Genomic DNA, 19155 nt, shown 5'->3' on the forward strand with positions numbered 1-19155 from the left:
CCCCTGGCTACTGCTGCCCCTCTGGGAGGCCTGTGACCCCTGCCCCATGTGCCCTGCTAAGCCACCTTCACCTGCTCTTTTGGCTTGTGACATTTAGGAACCAGGGCCCCTAAACCAGCATCCCCGGCCCAGGTCTGGTGTCTGGAGAGCAATTGCTCGGGGGGATGAGGGGTGGTGGCACAGGCCAAGTGGCTGGAGACATCTCAGGGGATTCTCAGAGCAGGGCCAGGCGCTGCTGCTCTTGACAGGCACCCCCACTCCACATCCATGGGAGGGCCCCAGAGGAGCTGCCTGGGGCTTGGCCCTGCCCAGGGTGGTCCCGGCCTCTGAAGCTCTCCCCTCCTCCCCCACCACCTCCCATCCCCAGGGTGAAGTTCCTCCTGATGGACACCAGGGGCTCACCCAGGGCTGAGACCAAGTGGTCAGACCCCATCACTCTCCACCAAGGTAGCGCTGGGCAGGAGGGGCGCTGCCCCCAGTGGACTCACGATCTCTCTGGGCCACCTCTGCTGAGCTGGCCACACCCCTGCTCCCACAGGGCTGGGGGCCTGGAGGCCATGTCCAAGTCGGGCCCAGCCCCCAACAGAACCTCATGCTGGGGGAGTAGGGCACCCAGCCAGCCCCCTCGGCAGGGGCACCATCTCGGCCCATCCACAAGCGTTTGCCACATTGTGGGCACAGACAGCCTCCCCCCTCCTGTAGGGAGTCAGCCTGTGTCAGCCCCTGCTGGGAGGGAGGAAGAGGGTGTGGAGGAGGTCAGGGTCAGGGTCGGGGCTGGCTGGGGAGGCAGCCAGCTTGAGTTCTGAGCAGACCCCAAGGGGCAAGCGTGAATGTACCAGGCCCAGAAGTTTCGAGTGCCACGGCCCAGGTGTCGGGGGTGGGGGTCTCCTGGGAGACGGCTTCAGAGGTCAGGGGGTATGGGGTGGAAGTCTTGTCATCTGAAGGCCTTGACTGCTGGGCTCCAGGGAGCAGGGCAGTGGATGAGCACGTGGGTGGGAGCAGCCTAGAAGGTAGGAGCAGGGCGGAGGCTGTGGTCCAGGCTGGCAGAGAACAGATGCTGTGCCGTCCCGAGGAAGAGGGACGGGGGGTGGGATCAGGGGGGCGCCTGGGGATATGAGACAGCCAGGCCTTGAAGCTAGGCCAGCGTGGGTGGGGAGGGAGCGAGGGAGGAGATGACAGCCAGCCCTGGGGTCGAGGGGCAGCCCCTCTGAGCAGCTGGTGTGTGTGCAGGGAAGACCCCCGGATCCATCGACACCTGGCCAGGGCGGCGAAGTGGCAGCATGATCGTCATTACCTCCATCCTCTCTTCTCTGGCCGGCCTCCTACTCTTGGCCTTCTTGGCAGCCTCTACCATGCGCTTGTGAGTGGGGACACCCCCTCGGGCCCCTCTCCCACCCAGAACCCCTCTGTTGAATTGGTCCCAGTGTCTGGAAGCCCTCCAGGCATGCCATGGGGTTTATTTTATTTTTGGTAGAGACAGGGACTTGCTATGTTGCCCAGGCTGGTCTGGAACTGCTGGGCTCAAGCGATCCTCCCGTCTCGGCCTCCCAAAGTATTAGGATTACAGGCGTGAGCCACCTTGCCGAGCCCCGTGGTTTCGAGCTGGGCAGCGCCCCTCCCAGGGCCTGTGCAGGGAACTCCCACCCTGAGTATCTCGCACCTCAGGGGTCAGTGATGGGGCCAGCAGCCCCTCTGAGGACAGGTTCGGGAGGTCCCGCCTCACTCGGGCCCTGTCTTTTCAGTGTGTCCTCAGCCAAGGCCCTTCTCCTCCCGGGCTTCACCTGCTGTCTGTGGATCCTCTGGTGGTTTAGTAAGCTGACGCCAGGGTAGTCAGGGTGGCCACCTGGAGAGGTGGTCCTCCAATTGGTTCTAGAAGGGAGGAAGGAGGGATCAGAGACTGCAGGTGAGGCCAGGTGCAGTGGCACATGCCTAGTGGCACATGCCTGTAATCCTAGCACTTTGGGAGGCCGAGGTGGGAGGATCACTGGAGGCCAAAAGTTCAAGACCAGCCTGAGCAACATGGTGAAACCCCATCTCCACTAAAAATGCAAAAATTGTCCGGGTGTGGTGGCAGGCATCTGTAATCCCAGCTACTCGGGAGGCTGAGGCAGGAGAATCGTTTGAACCCGGGTGGCGGAGGTTGCAGTGAGCTTAGATCACACCACCACACTCCAGCCTGGGTGACAGAGCCAGACTCCATCTCAAAAAAAAAAAAAAGAAAAAAGAAGAGAGAGACTGCACATGAGGGAGCTGGGAGGGAGGAGAGCAGGCCTTGACCCAGCACGTGCCCCATGTGGCAGGGACATATGTCTCTTCCTCCTCCTCTCCCCGCCCAGCTCCAGCCTGTGGTGGCCGGAGGAGGCCCCGGAGCAGCTGCGGATCGGCTCCTTCATGGGCAAGCGCTACATGACCCACCACATCCCACCCAGCGAGGCCGCCACACTGCCGGTGGGCTGCGAGCCTGGCCTGGACCCCCTCCCCAGCCTCAGCCCCTAGCCTGGCCTCTTTGCATGGGGCTGGGGGAGATGGGGTGCCGGGAGTGAGTGCATGGTGCTTTGTCCCAGCTCCTGCACCCACAGGCCCCCTCAGGGCTCCTTGCCTTTCCCCCTCCACGAGCACACCCCGTACCCTGCCTGGAATCCCAGCACCAGCCCCCCTGCCTCTCCTCTGCCTTTCTGGTTTCTCTCCCTCTCCAAGCATCTGTAAGTTGCACTCAGGAGGGTTTAGGGGAGGGCCATGGGCAGGCTGGCCAGTCCCCACCTCCATCCCCACCTCTGTCTCACCTGACCTCCTGCGAGGGAGGCTGGAGACTGTGTGGACAGGCCGCCCTGACCGCAAGCTTCCAGACCCTGGGAGGAGGCCTGCAGAGGACTGTGCTTTGCCTGATGCAGGGAGCTGGGCCCATCCTGGGGCCTATGAGACCTGAGCCACTCTCCGTCCCCCATCCCACATATCAGTGGCTGGGCGGGGTGAGGATTCAGAGGCGTCTCTACTGCCCCTGGGCACAGCACCTTTCTGAGAGTGGGACTCTCCATGGTCATCTGACTACCAATTCTGGCCACCACCTCCAACCCTCTTGCGCATATGGATGGCTCTAGCCCTTATCCACCCCCTCAAGCATTTATTAAGCATCTGCTGTATGCCACATACAGTGTTAGACTTGGGGCTTCAGGCATAGCCGGTCCTGACCTTGGGGAGCTGCCTTCTCTAGGCCTGAGACGACCACGTGTCCAGATGTGACCTGTTGCTGTCGGGGGTCTGTCAGGCCCTTAGACTGTCACCCCAGTAGGCTCTCCAGGACCCAGGAGCCTCCATCACCTGGAAGGACCCTCTGTGCAAAACCTCAAGCGTCCATCTGTGCACAAGGCCGGTGGTTCCCGTCGTCGCCACTCGGGGGTTGCCGGTGAGCCGTAGCCAGGCCGCCTCACGGCCAGTGCCCATGTGCGCTCCTATTCGCTGCCCCTTCTGCCTCCGAGGCGGTAGCAGATGCCACGTTGGCGGGGTCGGTGAAGGTCAGGACTCTAGGCCTCCCTCCGCCAAGCCAGAGTGATGAGCAATCACGCCTGAGAGCCCACTGCGTGCCATGCAGTCCGCACAGCCGCAGCGATTTTCTAGATGGAGAAACTGAGGCTCAGTGACTTGCCCGCTGCACTCTGTCCACGGCCGCTGCACACGCCCCCTTGGGCTGCGCTCCCGGACCTTCTAATGTGACCACGGCTCCCGGCATGCAGGCCCTGCCAGCGGAGGGAGCCCGGTGGTGACCCTTGGTCTGCAGCCCTCTTTGGAGGTGAGTAAATGCGGTCTGGAGCCCACCCTGGCCTGAATGGTGCCCCTGCTGGGACAGGAAATTTATACCGGGAGCCCAGGGCCCTGCTCAGCTTCTGCCCCATGGGGTTACCCCGAGCCTGTCCCTTGATTGCTGTCCCGGCTTGTACTTTGAGGTGCCCCCATCTCCTAGGAAAATCCACACATGCGTTTCAGGGCCAGGTATGTGGTTTAGGTAGTGCTCCCTCCCAAGCAAGCCCTTGAGCCCCTTATCTCTGGAGGCTTCTCCTCCATGCTGCCTGCACCCCCACCAGCCACCAGAACCCCTTCAGGTATAGACAGAAACAGATTCAGTCAAATTCCTTGGTGTCCCAGGTGACGTCTGGCCAGGGGAGCCAGCCTCTTTAAGTTACACTATTGCATGGCTCACACCCGGAATCCTAGCACTTTGAGAGGCTCAGGCAGAAGGATTACTTGACCCCTAGAGTTCCAGACCAGCTGGGGCAACAACATAGTGAGACTCTATCTCTACTAAAAATGAAAAAAGAGATTAGCCAGGGGTGGTGGTGTGCACCTCTAGTCCCAGCTACTCGGGAGGCTGAGGCAGGAGGATCACCTGAGCCCAGGAGTTTAAGGCTGCAGTGAGCCGTGATCATGCCACTGCACTCCAGCCTGGACAATAGAGTGAGACCCTGTCTTGAACGAACAGGCCAGGTGCAGTGGCTCACACCTGTAATCCCAGGACTTTGGGAGGCTGAGGTGGGCAGATCACTTAAGGTCAGGAGTTAGAGACCAGCCTGGCCAATGTGGCAAAACCCTGTCTCTACCAAAAATACAAAAATTAGCAGGGCATGGTGGTGGGGGCCTGTAATCCCAGCTACTCGGGAGGCTGAAGCAGGAGAATCACTTGAACCCAGAAGGTGGAGGTTGCAGTGAGCCGAGATCTTGCCACTGCCCTCCAGTTTGGGTGACAGAGCAAGACTCCGTCTCCAAAACAAAACAAAACACACAAACAAACAAAAAAACCCCACCACGGTGGAGCCCAGGTCCCTCTGCCTGGAACTGAGAGAGAGTTAACAGACGGGCTTGGTGTCTCATGCCTGTAATCCCAACTTTGGGAGGCCAGGGCAGGCGGATCACTTGAGGTCAGGGGTTTGAGAGCAGCCTGGCCAACATGGTGAAACCCTGTCTCTGCTAAAAATACAAAAATTAGCCTGGTGTGGTGGTGGGTGCCTGTAATCCCAGCTACTTGGCAGGCTGAGGCAGGAGAATCACTTGAACCTGGGAAACGGAGGTTGCAGTGAGCCGAGATCGTGCCACTGCACTCCAGCTTGGACGACAGAGCGAGACTCCAACTCAAAAAAAAAAAAAAAAAAAAAGACAGAGTTAAAAGACCACCTCCCTGTCAGTGACCCTTCAGCAGAGACTGTCTCACGCTGTCCTATCCAGACCCAAGACAGTTGGCTAGGGGCCCGGCCCCGGAGGGGTATGACAGGGAGAAGGAGGGGGCCGTTGGTGTTTGCTGTGTGAAAAGATGAATTAATCCTCCCAGGGTTCAAGGACCAGCTAGGAGCAGGATTGCCACGGCTTTTTTTTTTTTTTTTTAAACGTGGAGTCTCACTCTGTTGCCCAGGCTGGAGTGCTGTGGCGCGATCTCTGCTCACCGCAACCTCCACTTCCCAGGTTAAAGTGATTCTCGAGCCTTGGTCTCCTGAGTCGCTGGGATCACAGGTGCCTGCCACCACACCCAGCTAATTTTTGTACTTTCAATAGAGATGGGGTTTCGCCATGTTGGCCACAGGCTTTTGCATGTCCTGGGGCCCTTCTGTGTTTGTTCTTACTGTCACAATCCGTGCTGATGCCAGGCGCAGCGCCAGGGACTTCCCATGCGAGCCTGCAGCTGCCCCTCCCTTCTGCACAGCCTCTCTGAGCCCACTGAGGAGCTGCCGTCACCCTCAGGAGCCGCCTGGAACTTGACTTTGGAAACACCGTCTAAACAGATCTTGGAACCTAGGGTGTAAAGACTGAATCATAGTCCAGGAGCCCAGGGGAGGCTACTGGCCCCCACTGAGAGCCAAGGGGGCTTCCTAGGGGTTCTTTCTTTCTTTTCTTTTTCTTTTTTTTTTTTTGAGACCGAGTTTTGCTCTTGTTGCCCAGGCTGGAGTGCAACAGTGCGATCTCAGGTCACTGCAACCTCTGCCTCCTGGGTTCAAGCAATTCTACTGCCTCAGCCTCTGGAGTAGCTGGGATTACAGGCACCTGCCACTACACCCAGCTAATTTTTGTATTTTTAGTAGAGATGAAATTTCACCATGTTAGCCAGGCTGGTCTCGAACTCCTGACCTCAGGTGATCCATCTGCCTTGGCCTCCCAAAGTGCTGGGATTACAGGTATGAGCCACCACGCCTGGTCCCTGGGGTTATTTCTGAGCTGACTTTTTTTCTTTTCTTTTCTTTTCTTTTCTTTTGATATGGAATCTTGCTCTGTTGCCCAGGCTGGAGTGCAGTGGCATGATCTTGGCTCACTGCAACCTCCACCTCCCAGGTTCAAGTGATTCTCCTGCCTGAGCCTCCCAAGTAGCTGGGATTACAGGTGCCTGCCATCATGCCTGGCTAATTTTTTTGTATTTTTAGTAGAGACAGGATTTCACCATGTTGGCCAGGCTGGTCTTAAATTCCTGAGTTCAACAGATCCTCCCACCTCAGCCTCCCAAAGTGCTGGGGTTACAGGTGACAGCCACCATGCCCGGCCTTGAGCTGAATTTTGAAGGGCAAATGGAAGAAGGAGGCCGAGGCTGGAGGATCTCTTGAGCCTAAGAGTTCAAGACCAGCCTGGGCAACACAGCAAGACCCCATCTCTAAAAAGTTTTTTTTAAAAAGAGGGAAGAAGGAGAGAGGAGGAGAGAGAGCTACTCAGAGAGACCAGGGGTGTATATGGTCCTGTTCTGCAGTGGCACCCATGGTGGCCAAGGGGTGGTAGCAGGGATTGTGGGCTGGGAAGAACCAGATCTGAACCAGGGCAGACAAAGAGGATTGGAGAGGAAGAGTTGGATTCCAGAAATATGCAGGAGGTGGCCGCAGGAATTGGGAGATAAGGCAGAGGGAAGAGGCCATGCCCAGTTTCTGATGTGGCCTGGGCGTGAATGCAAAAATTGGAGTCTTCTGTGCTTTGCAAGTGAGTGCACCACCACAGTTTGCTTTACGGCAAGGCCCCAGGAAAAGGGGTGCTGGGGATGTCATCTCAACGGCAGGTGTGTTTCACAAGAACATTAATACATCGTTAATATTTTTGAAAGACAAGACTGGGCATGGTGGCTCACACCTGTAATCCCAGCACTTTGGGTGGCTGAGGCAAGTGGATCACTTGAGCTCAGGAGTTTGAGACCAGCCTGGGCACCATGGCAAAACCCCGTGTCTACTAAAAATACAAAAAATAGCCAGATGTGGTGGCTCGTGCCTGTAGTCCCAGCTACTCGGGAGGCTGAGGCAGGAGAATCGCTTGAATCTGGGAAGCAGAGGTTGTAGTGAGCCGAGATCACACCACTGCACTCCAGCCTGGGCAACACAGCGAGACTCCATCTGAAGAAAAAAAAAAGAAGAAGAAGAACCCAAGGGAGGGGGCACTGCCCAGCACAGGCACAGTCCCATCAGGCCCTGGGGAGCCATGCCAGGGCGTTCTGCCCAGCACTGTCACACCTAAAAGGGTCCTCAGCCGAACCCCATCCCCTTGAATACCAGCTCGTGACGGCTTTGAGCAGAACATGTCACGGGAACGGCATTGTGCAGAACTTTTTATTAAATGGCATTTAAAATATTCCCCAGGACTGTGTAGTTGGGGAAACACCACAAAATCCATTGGCCCGGAACATAATGGCTCAATGGTTCAAAACAAATGCATTGTTAAAAAGGAAAAACAGCAACTGTTGCGGGGTAATGACTTGCAGATGACTCAGCAGGCCAAACATCAAAGGAATTCGGATGGCAGCAGGTGGGCACAGGCAGCCAGGAAGCACCCCTCCCTCGCTCTCACTTCCAGCGATCGCTTTACCTCCCTGGAGTGTCTAAGCCACCCATTTCTCTCCATCATCCCTGCAATCCCCAAGCAAGAGCCACCTTGTCTCCCGCTGGGATGTCCCTGGCTCCTCTCTAGCTGAACTCTCCATGTCCACTCCTGCCCGTCGCCCATTCCCCTCTCAGTATCCAGAGGGACCAGGTTCTTTGTTCTTTTTTTTTTTTTTAAGATAGAGTCTCACTCTGTTGCCTAGGCTGGAGTGCAGTGGTGTGATCTCGGCTCACTGCAACCTCCAGCTTCAGGTTCAAATGATTCTCCTGCCTCAGCCTCCCAGGTAGCTGAGACTATAAACGTGCGCCACCGTGCCTGGCTAATTTTTTTGTATTTTTAGTAGACGGGGTTTCACCATGTTGACCAGGCTGGTCTCAAACTCCTGACGTCGGGTGATCCACCCACCTCGGCCTCCCAAAGTGCTGGGATTACAGGTGTGAGCCACTGCACCCAGCCAGGACCAGGTTCTAAACCTGATCACATCGCACCTCTGCTCCCATAACATTCAGGAACTTCACACTGCAAGAACAGAATCTAGGTTCAGACAGGTGTGGCGGCTCACGTCTGTAATCCCAGCACTTTGGGAGGCCAAGGCAGGCGGATCACTTGAGGTCAGGAGTTCGAGACCAGCCTGGCCAGCATGGTGAAACGCCATCTCTACTAAAAATACAAAAATTAGCCAGGCATGGTGATGGGCGCCTGTAATTTCAGCTACTTGGGAGGCTGAGGCACGAGAATTGCTTGAACCCGGGAGGCGGAGGTTGCAGTGAGCTGAGATCACACCACTGCCCTCCAGCCTGGACGACAGAGCGAGGCTCTGTCTCAAAAAAAGCAAAACAAAATAAAACATACCAACATCTAATCTCTATAAAATATTTTTAGAAGTTATCCAGGTGGGCCGGGTGCAGTGGCTCATGCCTGTAATCCCAGCACTTTGGGAGGCCAAGGCGGGTGGATCACTTGAGGTCAGGAGTTCAAGACCAGCCTGCCCGACGTGGTGAAACCCCATCTCTACTAAAAAAAAAATACAAAAATTAGCCGATTACAGGCATGAGCCACCCCACCAGGCCATGCTTTCAGTTTTCAAGAAAGAAGACACCATTGTTGCCAAAGATTTTGGTAATTTGAGAGATACAATGTATGTTTTCTCCAAGTGGATCCTAGATAGTAAGGATCTGTTGAATTTGAAGTATCTATCCAGAAGTATTTTGGGTACATGTTTAAGGATTGTAAAACAGTGTTTCTATTTCTGGATATAATAAATGTATTTGTTAATATAATAAATGAACAGATTAGACCCATAAACTATTTGCAGTGTTGAGTCATTTCCCACAGTTAAAATCAGGATGAAAATATATAGCTGAATACTTGCTTTGTTTCTTGTACCATTTCTTTAGTACAGAACCTGCTAAGGCCATCAAACCTATTGATCGGAAGTCAGTCCATCAGATTTGCTCTGGGCCAGTGGTACTGAGTCTAAGCACTGCAGTGAAGGAGTTAGTAGAAAACAGTCTGGATGCTGGTGCCACTAATATTGGTAAGTTTGGGAGAGTTTTAAGCCACAAGAAATGATTAGTGGGTGTTGTTGTAGTCAAGAAACATTTGTTATTGAAATAAGACTATCAAGTGTTGATGTAGTAATAAATTATTATTTTTAAGTTAAAGTTAGCACCTATTATGTGCCTAGTACTTAGCTAGGTAGTAATAATACTAACAACAGCTTTTATTGTGTTCTTATGGTGTGCCAGGCAGGTGTTATGCTAAGAATTGCACAGAAATATCTCATTTAATTTGCAGAATAGCTGGGCGTGGTGTTTCACGCCTGTAATCCTAGCCCTTTGAGAGGCCAAGGTGGGGGGATTGCTTGAGGCCAGAGTTCAAGACCAACCTGGCCAACATGGTGAGACCTCATCTCTATTAAAAATATTAAGCAGGCCAGGTGTGGTGGCTCACACCTGTAATCCCAGCACTTTGGGAGGCCAAGGTGGGTGGATACCTGAGGTCAGCAGTTTGAGACCAGCCTGTCCAAAATGGTGAAACTCTGTCTCTACTAAAAATATAAAAATTAGCCGGACCTGGTGGCAGAAGCCTGTAATCCCAGCTACTTGGGAGGCTGAGGCATGAGAATTGCTTGAACCCGGGAGGCAGAGGTTGCAGTGAGCCGAGATCGTGCCACTGCACACCAGCCTGGGACAGAGCAAGACTCCGTCTCAATAAAATAAAATAAAATAGGTGTGGAGTAGTGGCTCACATCTATAATCCCAGCACTTTGGGAGGCAGAGCAGGGCTGATCATTTGAGGTCAGGGGTTCAAGACCAGCCTAACCAACATGGTAAAACCCTGTCTCTACTAAAAATACAAAAATTAGCCAGATGTGATGGTGCATGGCTGTAATCTCAGCTCCTCGGGAGGCTGAGGGAGGAGAATTGCTTGAACCTCGGAGGTGGAGGTTGCAGTGAGCCAAGATCAGATCATGCCACTGCATTCCAGCCTCGGTGACAAGAGCAAAACTCCATCTCAAAAAAAAAACAAGAAAAAAAAAAAATAACACAATAAAATAAACCTAAAAAATTATTAATCAGCTGAGTAACTTTATGAGATAGAACTTATTATCTTCATTTTACAGATGAGGAAATTAAGGAACAGGAAATTTCCTTTTTTTGGGATTATAAAGCTAATAAAATAGGATCCAGGAAGTCTGATTCCAGAACCAGTTGTCTTTTTTTTTTTTTTTTTTTTTTGAGATGGATTTTCGCTCTTGTTGCCCAGGCTATAGTGCAACGGCACGATCTCGGCTCACCGCAACCTCTGCCTCCTGGGTTCAAGCAATTCTGCCTCAGCCTTATGAGCAGCTGGGATTACAGGCATGCACCACCACACCTGGCTAATTTTGTATTTTTAGTAGAGACAGGGTTTCTCCACGTTGGTCAGGCTAGTCTGGAACTCCTGACCTCAGGTGATCTGCTCACTTTGGCCTCCCAAAGTGCGGGGATTACAGGCATGAACAACCGCGCCTGCCCCCCTTTCTCCTTACTGGGTATGTTAAAATTATTTCTTTCAAAAGAAAAGGCTGGTCAAAGTGCAACGGTGTTAACCACTAATTGATCACAACCAGTTACAGATATTTTTGTTCCTTCTCCACTCCAACTGCTTCATTTGACTAGCCTATGGACAAAAAAAAAAAAAAAAAAAGAGGAAAGAAAAAGCTAAACTATTTAATCTGGGCTAGTAAATGGCCAGAAAGGGCTTTATAAAAATGAAATACACAAAATGATACTCGTACTTTTAACTAAAGGTATAGTTATGACTCTTCAATTTGCATATGTTATAAATAATATCAATATAAAAGCTTATAGCATGGGTCCATTTTTTTTTTTTTTTTTTTCTTTTTGAGACGGAGTCTCACTGTCTCCCAGGCTGGAGTGCAGTGGCGCGATCTCGGCTCACTGCAAGCTCCGCCCCCCCGGGTTCATGCCATTCTAGCATGGGTCCATTTTTAATAAATACATAAATATTTAAACTTTCTAGATCTAAAGCTTAAGGACTATGGAGTGGATCTCATTGAAGTTTCAGACAATGGATGTGGGGTAGAAGAAGAAAACTTTGAAGGCTTAAGTAAGTTAACTTTTTCTAATTCTATTATAAAATAATTGGGCCACATGTCTCAGAATTTTGAGTAACACTGTCTTGGGAAACGCAAAAACAGTTTTTTCAGCCAGTTACTAGATATCATGTATATCCGTTGTTTTAGCACTTGAGGTATCTTAGTCCTTACTTTACAGTCTCTTTCAGCTCTGAAACATCACACATGTAAGATTCAAGAGTTTGCCGACCTAACTGAGGTTGAAACTTTCGGCTTTCAGGGGGAAGCTCTGAGCTCACTGTGTGCACTGAGGTGATACAATGTTTTTATCCATTCACTTGACCCCTTAGAAAAACCTCTCAGAAAGTTAATTGGAATCGTTATTATTTACAGTTTTCTATCTCGGTATCTCAGCTTCTAGCTTCTGAATTCTGTTTTGTCTCACTGCCAATCTAAGTCCTAGTACTTCTGAAATGTGGGAAATAAATGAATGAAATGAAGCAAATAGTATTGTTAAAAAAAATGGTTACCCTTATTAGAACAGTAACTTCTCAATTTTAACATAACATATAGGTAATAAATGATAGTTACCATTGCTTTTCATCATCAAATTTTAGGGAAACATTTCACCAAAGCACTATTTAATTATAGCCCAGATACTAAATTTTTATAATTATATTTAAATATATATATACATATATATGTGTGTGTATATATATACATATATATGTGTGTGTATATATATACACATATGTGTGTGTGTATATATGTATGTGTATATATATATATATATATTTTTTTTTAGACAGAGTCTCACTCTGTCACCCATGTTGGAGTGCAGTGGCACAGTCTCAGCTCACTGCAATCTCTGCCTCCCAGGTTCAAGTGATTCTCGTGCCTCAGCCTCCTGAAGAGCTGGGACTATAGCGTGCACCACCACTCCTGGCTAATTTTTGTATTTTTAGTAGAGATGGGGTTTTGCCATGTTGCCCAGGCTGGTCTGGAACTCCAGGCCTCAAGTGATCTGCGCTCCTCGGCCTCCCAAAGTGCTGGAATTACAGGCATGAGCCACTGCACCCTGCCCTACATATACATTTTAATTATAATATCTCTTGGATTCTTTAAAAATTTAAAAAATTTTTTTAATTCTTTAAAAAATTCTTTAAAACAATTTTATTTGAAGAGTAATAACAAAACAAATCTCTATTTGTGAATAAATAAACCTTGAGATCATTTATGGTTTTGCAATTCAACCTGAAAAATGAAATCAAAGCTTTTATCAAAACAAAGCATGTTTAGTGCTCTCTGTCTCACTGTCTTTTAGATGCCAAACCTTAGATTTTATGATGACTCCTCAACCGTTTAGATCTTGGTTATCTCAGAGGGATCATCAGCTTTTTAAGAAAGTTTTGAGAGAAAAGCAAGTGAAGAAAAGCATAGTCAATGCTCAACATCACGGGTCTCTCACTGAACACACCACGCCTGGTATTCTCTCACAGCGATGTCACCATTTCTACCTGCCTTGCATCGGTGAAGGTTGGGACTCGACTGGTGTTTGATCACGATGGGAAAATAATCCAGAAAACCCCCTACCCCCACCCCAGAGGGACCACAGTCAGCGTGAAGCAGTTATTTTCTACACTACCTGTGCGCCATAAGGAATTTCAAAGGAATATTAAGAAGGTACAGTAAATTAATCTTGGTTTTAAAGAGTATTGGTTAATGCACATGAGCAAAAGATTTACTAAAGATGTTTATTCTTCAGTTGATTCTCTTGCCATAATCTATTGAGAAATGCTTTATTTGCATTTCTCGTTAAAGACTTAACATTAAAGACTTAACTTTAGGGTGATTTACTTTTTTCTTTTCATCACATAGTGTTTATTAGGACTGGGCAACATAGTGAGACTCTGTTTCTATGAAAAATTAAAAAAAAAATTGACTGGGCATGGTGGCATCCACCTGTAGTTCCAGCTACTTGGGAAGCTGAAGTGGGAGATTCACTTGAGCCCAGAAACTTGAGGCTGCAGTGAGCTATGATTGCGCCACTGTATTTCAGACTGGGAGACAGAGTAAGACCCTGTCTGGAAAAATATATATACATATATATATATTATTTTTATTTTTAATTTTTATCTTTTTTTGAGATGGAGTCTCACTTTGGCGCCCTGGCTGGAGTGCAGTGGCACGATCTCGATTCACTGCAACCTCCACCTCCTGAGTTTAAGCGATTCACCTGCCTCAGCCTTCTGAATAGCTGGGATTACAGGCGCGCACCACCACACCTGGCTCATTTTTGTATTTTTAGCAGAGACGGGGTTTCACCATGTGGTCCAGGCTGGCCAGGCTGGTCTCGAATTCCTGACCTCAGGTGATCCGCCCACCTCGGCCTCTCAAAGTGCTGGGATTATAGGTGTGAGCCACCATGCCTGCCTTATGTACTTATATTTTAATGAGACTATTTCTCTTGGTTTTCTGATAAATGAGTTACTGGAACCCTTATGAATCTGAATGCAAAAGAAACAGCTAAATGTTATGTAATTGTTGTGTTTAAAAACCAGATTATAAAACTATCTGTATTATATGATTACGGTTTTATAAAAACAAAACAACGGCCTAAATGTGTATAGTATAAAGGCTGGAAGAGTCAGCACTTTCATGTTCTCAGCGGTTATCCTTGGATGTGAGATCTCATGCACTTTTTGCTCTCTTCTTTGTGCCTTTCCATTTTGGATGTGTATTTTTTACAATCTAAAAAGTTACTTAAACATATGCAGCTAAAAACTTTTTTTACTCGTAAAGCATTTGGTGCTAATTTTAACTGTTCTTTTTTTAGACAGAGTCTTCTCACTCTGTCGGCCAGGCTGGAGTGCAGTGGTGTGATCTTGGCTCACTGCAACCTCTACCTCCTGGGTTCAAGTGATTCTCCTGCCTCAGTCTCCCAAGTAGCTGGGATTATAGGTATGTGTCACCATGACCAGCTAATTTTTGTATTTTTAGTAGAGATAGGGTTTCACCATGTTGGCCAGGCTGGTCTTGCACCCCTGACCTCAAGTGATCTGCCTGCCTCAGCCTCCCAAAATGCTGGGATTACAGGCATGAGCCACCACGCGTGGCCTTTTTTTTAAAGCTTTTTTGTAAGTCAGCTAGCAAGAACGCAGGAAGAAATACTCAAATCTCCCTTACCCAGCTGGGGGCTATGTCAGGTTTTATAAGCATAGGGCAATGAGTTGTGATTTGATTGGATCTTGCAATAAAGTAATGCTGGGAGGTGTGATCTGACTGGATCCTGCCATGGGGTGACAGCAAAACTCAATCTGATTGGATCCTGGCTCCTGCCATGGAGTGTCCAGTTCTTAAATCAGTCTCAGCTCTTCAGGCCGAGCTTTTAGTTTCCACTCCGTGGTTGCATGCTTGGTTACCCTGGGCATGCACAGGGTACATGCCCTTCAACCTGTGGGTCCATGGCAATTGAAAAACAACTGACAACCTCATTACATAAAAGTTGAACTGAGCCGGGTGCAGTGACTCACGCCTGTAATCCCAGCACTTTGGGAGGCCAAGGCAGGTGGAGGTCAGGACTTCAAGACCAGCCTGGCCAAAATGGTAAAACCCCGTCTCTACTAAAAATATAAATATTAGCCAGGTGTGGTGGTGCACCCTTATAATCCCAGCTATCTGGAGGCTGAGGCAGCAGAATCACTTGAACCTAGGAGGTGGAGGTTGCAGTGAGCTGAGTTCATACCATTGCACTCCAGCCTGGGTGACAAGAGTGAAACTCCGTCAAAAAAAAAAAAAAAAAAGTTGAACCAGATTTGGTCTGATGCAGTTACAGATCTACAAACCTCACCCCCACCCTCCTGCCAACACCTTCCACTCCTCATTCTTGAGGGATTAGGGATGGAGGTCATGCTTCTGCTTCGACTTCATGCTGAGCAGGGCACTGAGTCCCCTAAAGTGAAAGGAATGAAACTCTTGGGCTTCTGAGTTCAAATGAGTTCTGGGGTCACCCGGAGTAGCTTGAAAGGCTGGTATTGTTGTAATACAAGCTGAAGGTGGAAGTGTTGGAGCCTGGAGGACAAACAGCTCACCATCCATTTAAATAAATAGGACCAAAAAGTAACAGAACAGTGGCCACGAGGGGCCCCAACAGAGGAAGAAACCAGGTGAGGTGCGGTATAGTGGACTCGACTGCCTTCTAAATCTCAGTTGTTGGCCGGGTGCAGTGGCTCACGCCTGTAATTCCAGCAAAAGAAAAGCCGAGGCAGGGTGATCACGAGGTCAGGAGTTCAAGACCAGCCTGGCAAACATGGTGAAGCCCTGTCTCTACTAAAAATACAAAAATTAGCTAGGCATGGTGGCATGTGCTGTAGTCCCAGCTACTCGGGAGGCTGAGGCAGGAGAATCGCTTGAACCCGGGAGGCGGAGGTTGCAGTGAGCCGAGATTGTGCCACTGCACTCCAGCCTAGGTAACAGAGCAGGACTCCATCTCAGTCAATCAATCAATCAATCAATCTCAGTGGTTGAACTACCCTTGACATGGTTCAGCTCTGTATCCACACCCAAATCTCATGTCAAATTGTAATTCCCAGTGTTGTGGGAGGGACCTGGTGGGAGGTGATTGGCTCATGGGGGCCGACTTCCCCCTTGCTGTTCTCGTGATATTGAGTGAGCGCTTGTGGGATCTGGTTGTTTAAAAGCGTGCAGCCCTCCCACTTCACTCTCTCTGTCTCTCCTGCTCCAACATGGCCAGACGTGCCTGCTTCCCCTTCGCCTTCTGCCGTGATTGTCAGTTTCCTGAGGCCTCCCCAGCCATGCTTCCTGTACAGCCTGCAGAACTGTGAGTCAATTAAACCTCTTTTCTTCATAAATTACCCAGTTTCTCATAGTTCTTTATAGCAGTGTGAAAACAGACTAATGGCCCTTCTGGTTGAAGGAATGCAGCCATTCTGCTTGTTTGACTATGTCCTTTCTATTCATCTGTATTTCCTGGGAGGTGTTTATCCAAGTGCAATAGGAGGTATTGGTGACCGCACAGTCCCCTCAGTGTTCTGCTAGTAAATAGTTGAAGGTTGATCATTGATCTCCTGCGTTTTCAGTCTGGCATGGAAAAGCCCCCGTGCAACTGGTAAAGATATCAAGAAGCACCAGGAGGTATCTAAATCCACCAGGAGCCATAGGCATCACGTCGACGTCCATTTACCAGTCTTCCCTGGCAAGATTCTTCTGAATTGTGCTGCCTTGACCAAAAGAGGTATGGGAGGGGCTGGGCGCAGTGGCTTGTGCCTGTAATCCCAACATTTTGGGAAACCAATTCAGGTGGATCATTAGAGGTCAGGGGTTGAAGACCATCCTGGCCAACATGGTGACATCCCATCTCTACTAAAAATACAATAAGTTAGCTGCGTTTGGTGTTGGGTGTCTGTAATCCCAGCTACTCGAGAGGCTGAGGCAGGATAATCGCTTGAACCTGGGAGGAGGAGGTTGCAGTGAGCTGAGATCGTGCCATTGCACTCCAGCGTGGGCAACAAGAGTGAAACGTCGTCTCAAAAAATAAAACAAAAGTCCGGGCGTGATGGCTCACACCTGTAATCCCAGCACTTTGGGAGGCCAAGACGGGTGGATCACGAGGTCAGGAGTTCAAGACCAGCCTGGCCTAGATGGTGAAACCCTGTCTCTACTAAAAATACAAATATTAGCTGGGCATGGTGGCATGCACCTGTAATCTCAGCTACTCAGAAGTCTGATGCAGGAGAATTGCTAAAACCCAGGAGGGAGAGGTTACATTGAGCCGAGATTGCACCACTGCACTCTAGCCTGGGCGACAGAGCAAGACTCCGTCTCGAAAGAAAGAAAGAGAAAGGAAATTCCCCAGGGAAGTACCTCGGCTTATTTCATAAACAGGTACTGAAGGAAGCAGAGGCATGTGGAGGACTTCCCCAACTCATGCAGCTATTTGGGCCGTGGCACCTGAAATTTATTATTTCAGAGTCACCCCTTTGATGACCTTGGCAGTGAACTGCAGTCATCTGTTTAGGCCTCTCCATGGCCCACGTCAATGCCGGTATTTCTGTTTGTTGCACATTTGATTTCCTTGTTGTTGGCATTTAGAAGGTCCCCTGTTTCCCAGATCACACCATGGGCATGGACCACAGAGATTGCATCTTGTGAGTCTGTAGAAATGGTCAAGGCCTTGTCCTCTCTTAGGTCCAGAGGTCAGGTTAATGCAGATTTTCCCGGCCATCTGTGCTGAAGTCCCTGTGGGGAGGCTCCTGGCTGGTTTCCTGTAGGTAGACAGCTACACGTCCTGCCCTTCACTGGCTTCTTTTCATGAAGCTCCTGCCATCTACAAAACATGTCTCCCTTCTTGAATCACATCTCTGTTATTGAAACTCTAGAAGTCGACCGGGCATGGTGGCTATGCCTATAATCCCAGCATTTTGGGATTGCAAGGCGGGTGGATCACCTGAGGTCAGGAGTTCAAGACCAGCCTGGCCAACATGGCGAAACCCCGTCTCTAATACAAATACAAAAATTAGCCAAGCATGGTGGCCACTGTACTCCAGCCTGGGAGACAGAGCAAGACTCCGTCTCAAAAAAAAAAAAAAGAGAAAGAAAGTATCATGCTTTTCTGCATTCTGTGAATTGTTTTAGTGAGTTATCGAACTTGAGGGCATGGTGGGAACCTCCAAATTTGCAGCCAGTTGGTGAGAAGTACATGTGGTCTGAGGACACCCAAGCCTGCAGGTGTGTCTAAAGCGAGGGCAGCCTAGTGGGGGCTGGTGGCCTTAACCTGTGGCATTTGAGGTAACATCAGGGAGTTGACATCAGAATTGCATCACATAGGCTGGGTGCGGTGGCTCACGCCTGTAATCCTAGCACTTTGGGAGGCCAAGGCAGGCAGATCACGAGGTCAGGAGATCGAGACCATCCTGGCTAACACAGTGAAACCCCATCTCTACTAAAAATACAAAAAATTAGCCAGGCATGGTGGCGGGCGCCTGTAGTCCCAGCTACTCGGGAGGCTGAGGCAGGAGAATGGCGTGAACCCAGGAGGCGGAGCTTGCATTGAGCCAAGATCACGCCACCGCACTCCAGCCTGGGTGACAGAGCGAGACTCCATCCCCCTCCCCCCCCAGAAAAAAAGATAAAAAACAGAATTGTGTCACACAGGCCAGATGCAGTGGCTCATGCTTATAATCCCAGCAATTTGAAAGGCAAGGTAACAGGATCGCTTGAGCTTGAGTCTGAGGCCGCAGTGAGCTATGACCACACCACTGCACCTCAGTCTGGGTGACAGCGCAAGACCCCAACTCCAAAAAGAAAAGAGAAAAATCACAAAGAATTGCATGGCAGAGTGCCTGTCTTTCACAGCTTTAACTGCTGCAGGAACTTTCTTTTTTTTTTTTTTTGAGAGGGGGTGAGGAGACACAATCTCTGCTAGTGATTCTCCTGCCTCAGCCTCCCAAATAGCTGGGATTATAGGCGTGCACCACCACGCCTGCCTAATTTTTGTATTTTTAGTAGAGACAGGGTTTCTCCATGTTGGCCAGGCTGGTCTCAAACTCCTGCTGGGATCATGGGTGTGAGCCACCATGCCCGGCCACCTTTAGAGTTTTCTTACCACCTGGTTTTCCTCTCTCAATATCTTTCTCTCATTTCCTGCCTTAAAACTCTAGCTTGGCATCTGGGCGCAGTAGCTCATGCCTGTAATCCCAGCACTTTGGGAGGCCGAGGTGGGTGGA

The 19155-nt window shown here is 49.9% G+C and overlaps 1 protein-coding gene across 9 annotated transcripts in view; it reads left to right on the top strand.

The window, feature by feature from the left end:
- LOC107966625 (probable E3 ubiquitin-protein ligase DTX2) overlaps positions 1-19155 on the top strand; it is a 60701-nt gene that overhangs the window by 21402 nt on the left and 20144 nt on the right. For 4 of the 9 annotated variants that reach the window (XM_063814445.1, XM_063814442.1, XM_063814443.1 and 1 more), the window contains exons 10-16: positions 1231-1360; positions 9225-9364; positions 11356-11442; positions 11620-11722; positions 12910-13093; positions 16164-16250; positions 16510-16664. In XM_063814445.1, coding sequence (XP_063670515.1) covers positions 1231-1360; positions 9225-9364; positions 11356-11442; positions 11620-11722; positions 12910-13093; positions 16164-16196 — 677 coding nt within the window. In that variant the 3' untranslated portion in view covers positions 16197-16250; positions 16510-16664. Of the gene's footprint in view, positions 1-1230; positions 1361-9224; positions 9365-11355; positions 11443-11609; positions 11723-12734; positions 13094-14246; positions 14372-16163; positions 16251-16509; positions 16665-19155 lie in introns of those variants that run through there. The other 5 variants (XM_063814444.1, XM_063814447.1, XM_063814441.1 and 2 more) reach the window with 4 other exon arrangements.

This window comes from Pan troglodytes, chromosome 6, assembly GCF_028858775.2.
Source record: "Pan troglodytes isolate AG18354 chromosome 6, NHGRI_mPanTro3-v2.0_pri, whole genome shotgun sequence".
Taxonomy (NCBI): domain Eukaryota; kingdom Metazoa; phylum Chordata; class Mammalia; order Primates; family Hominidae; genus Pan; species Pan troglodytes.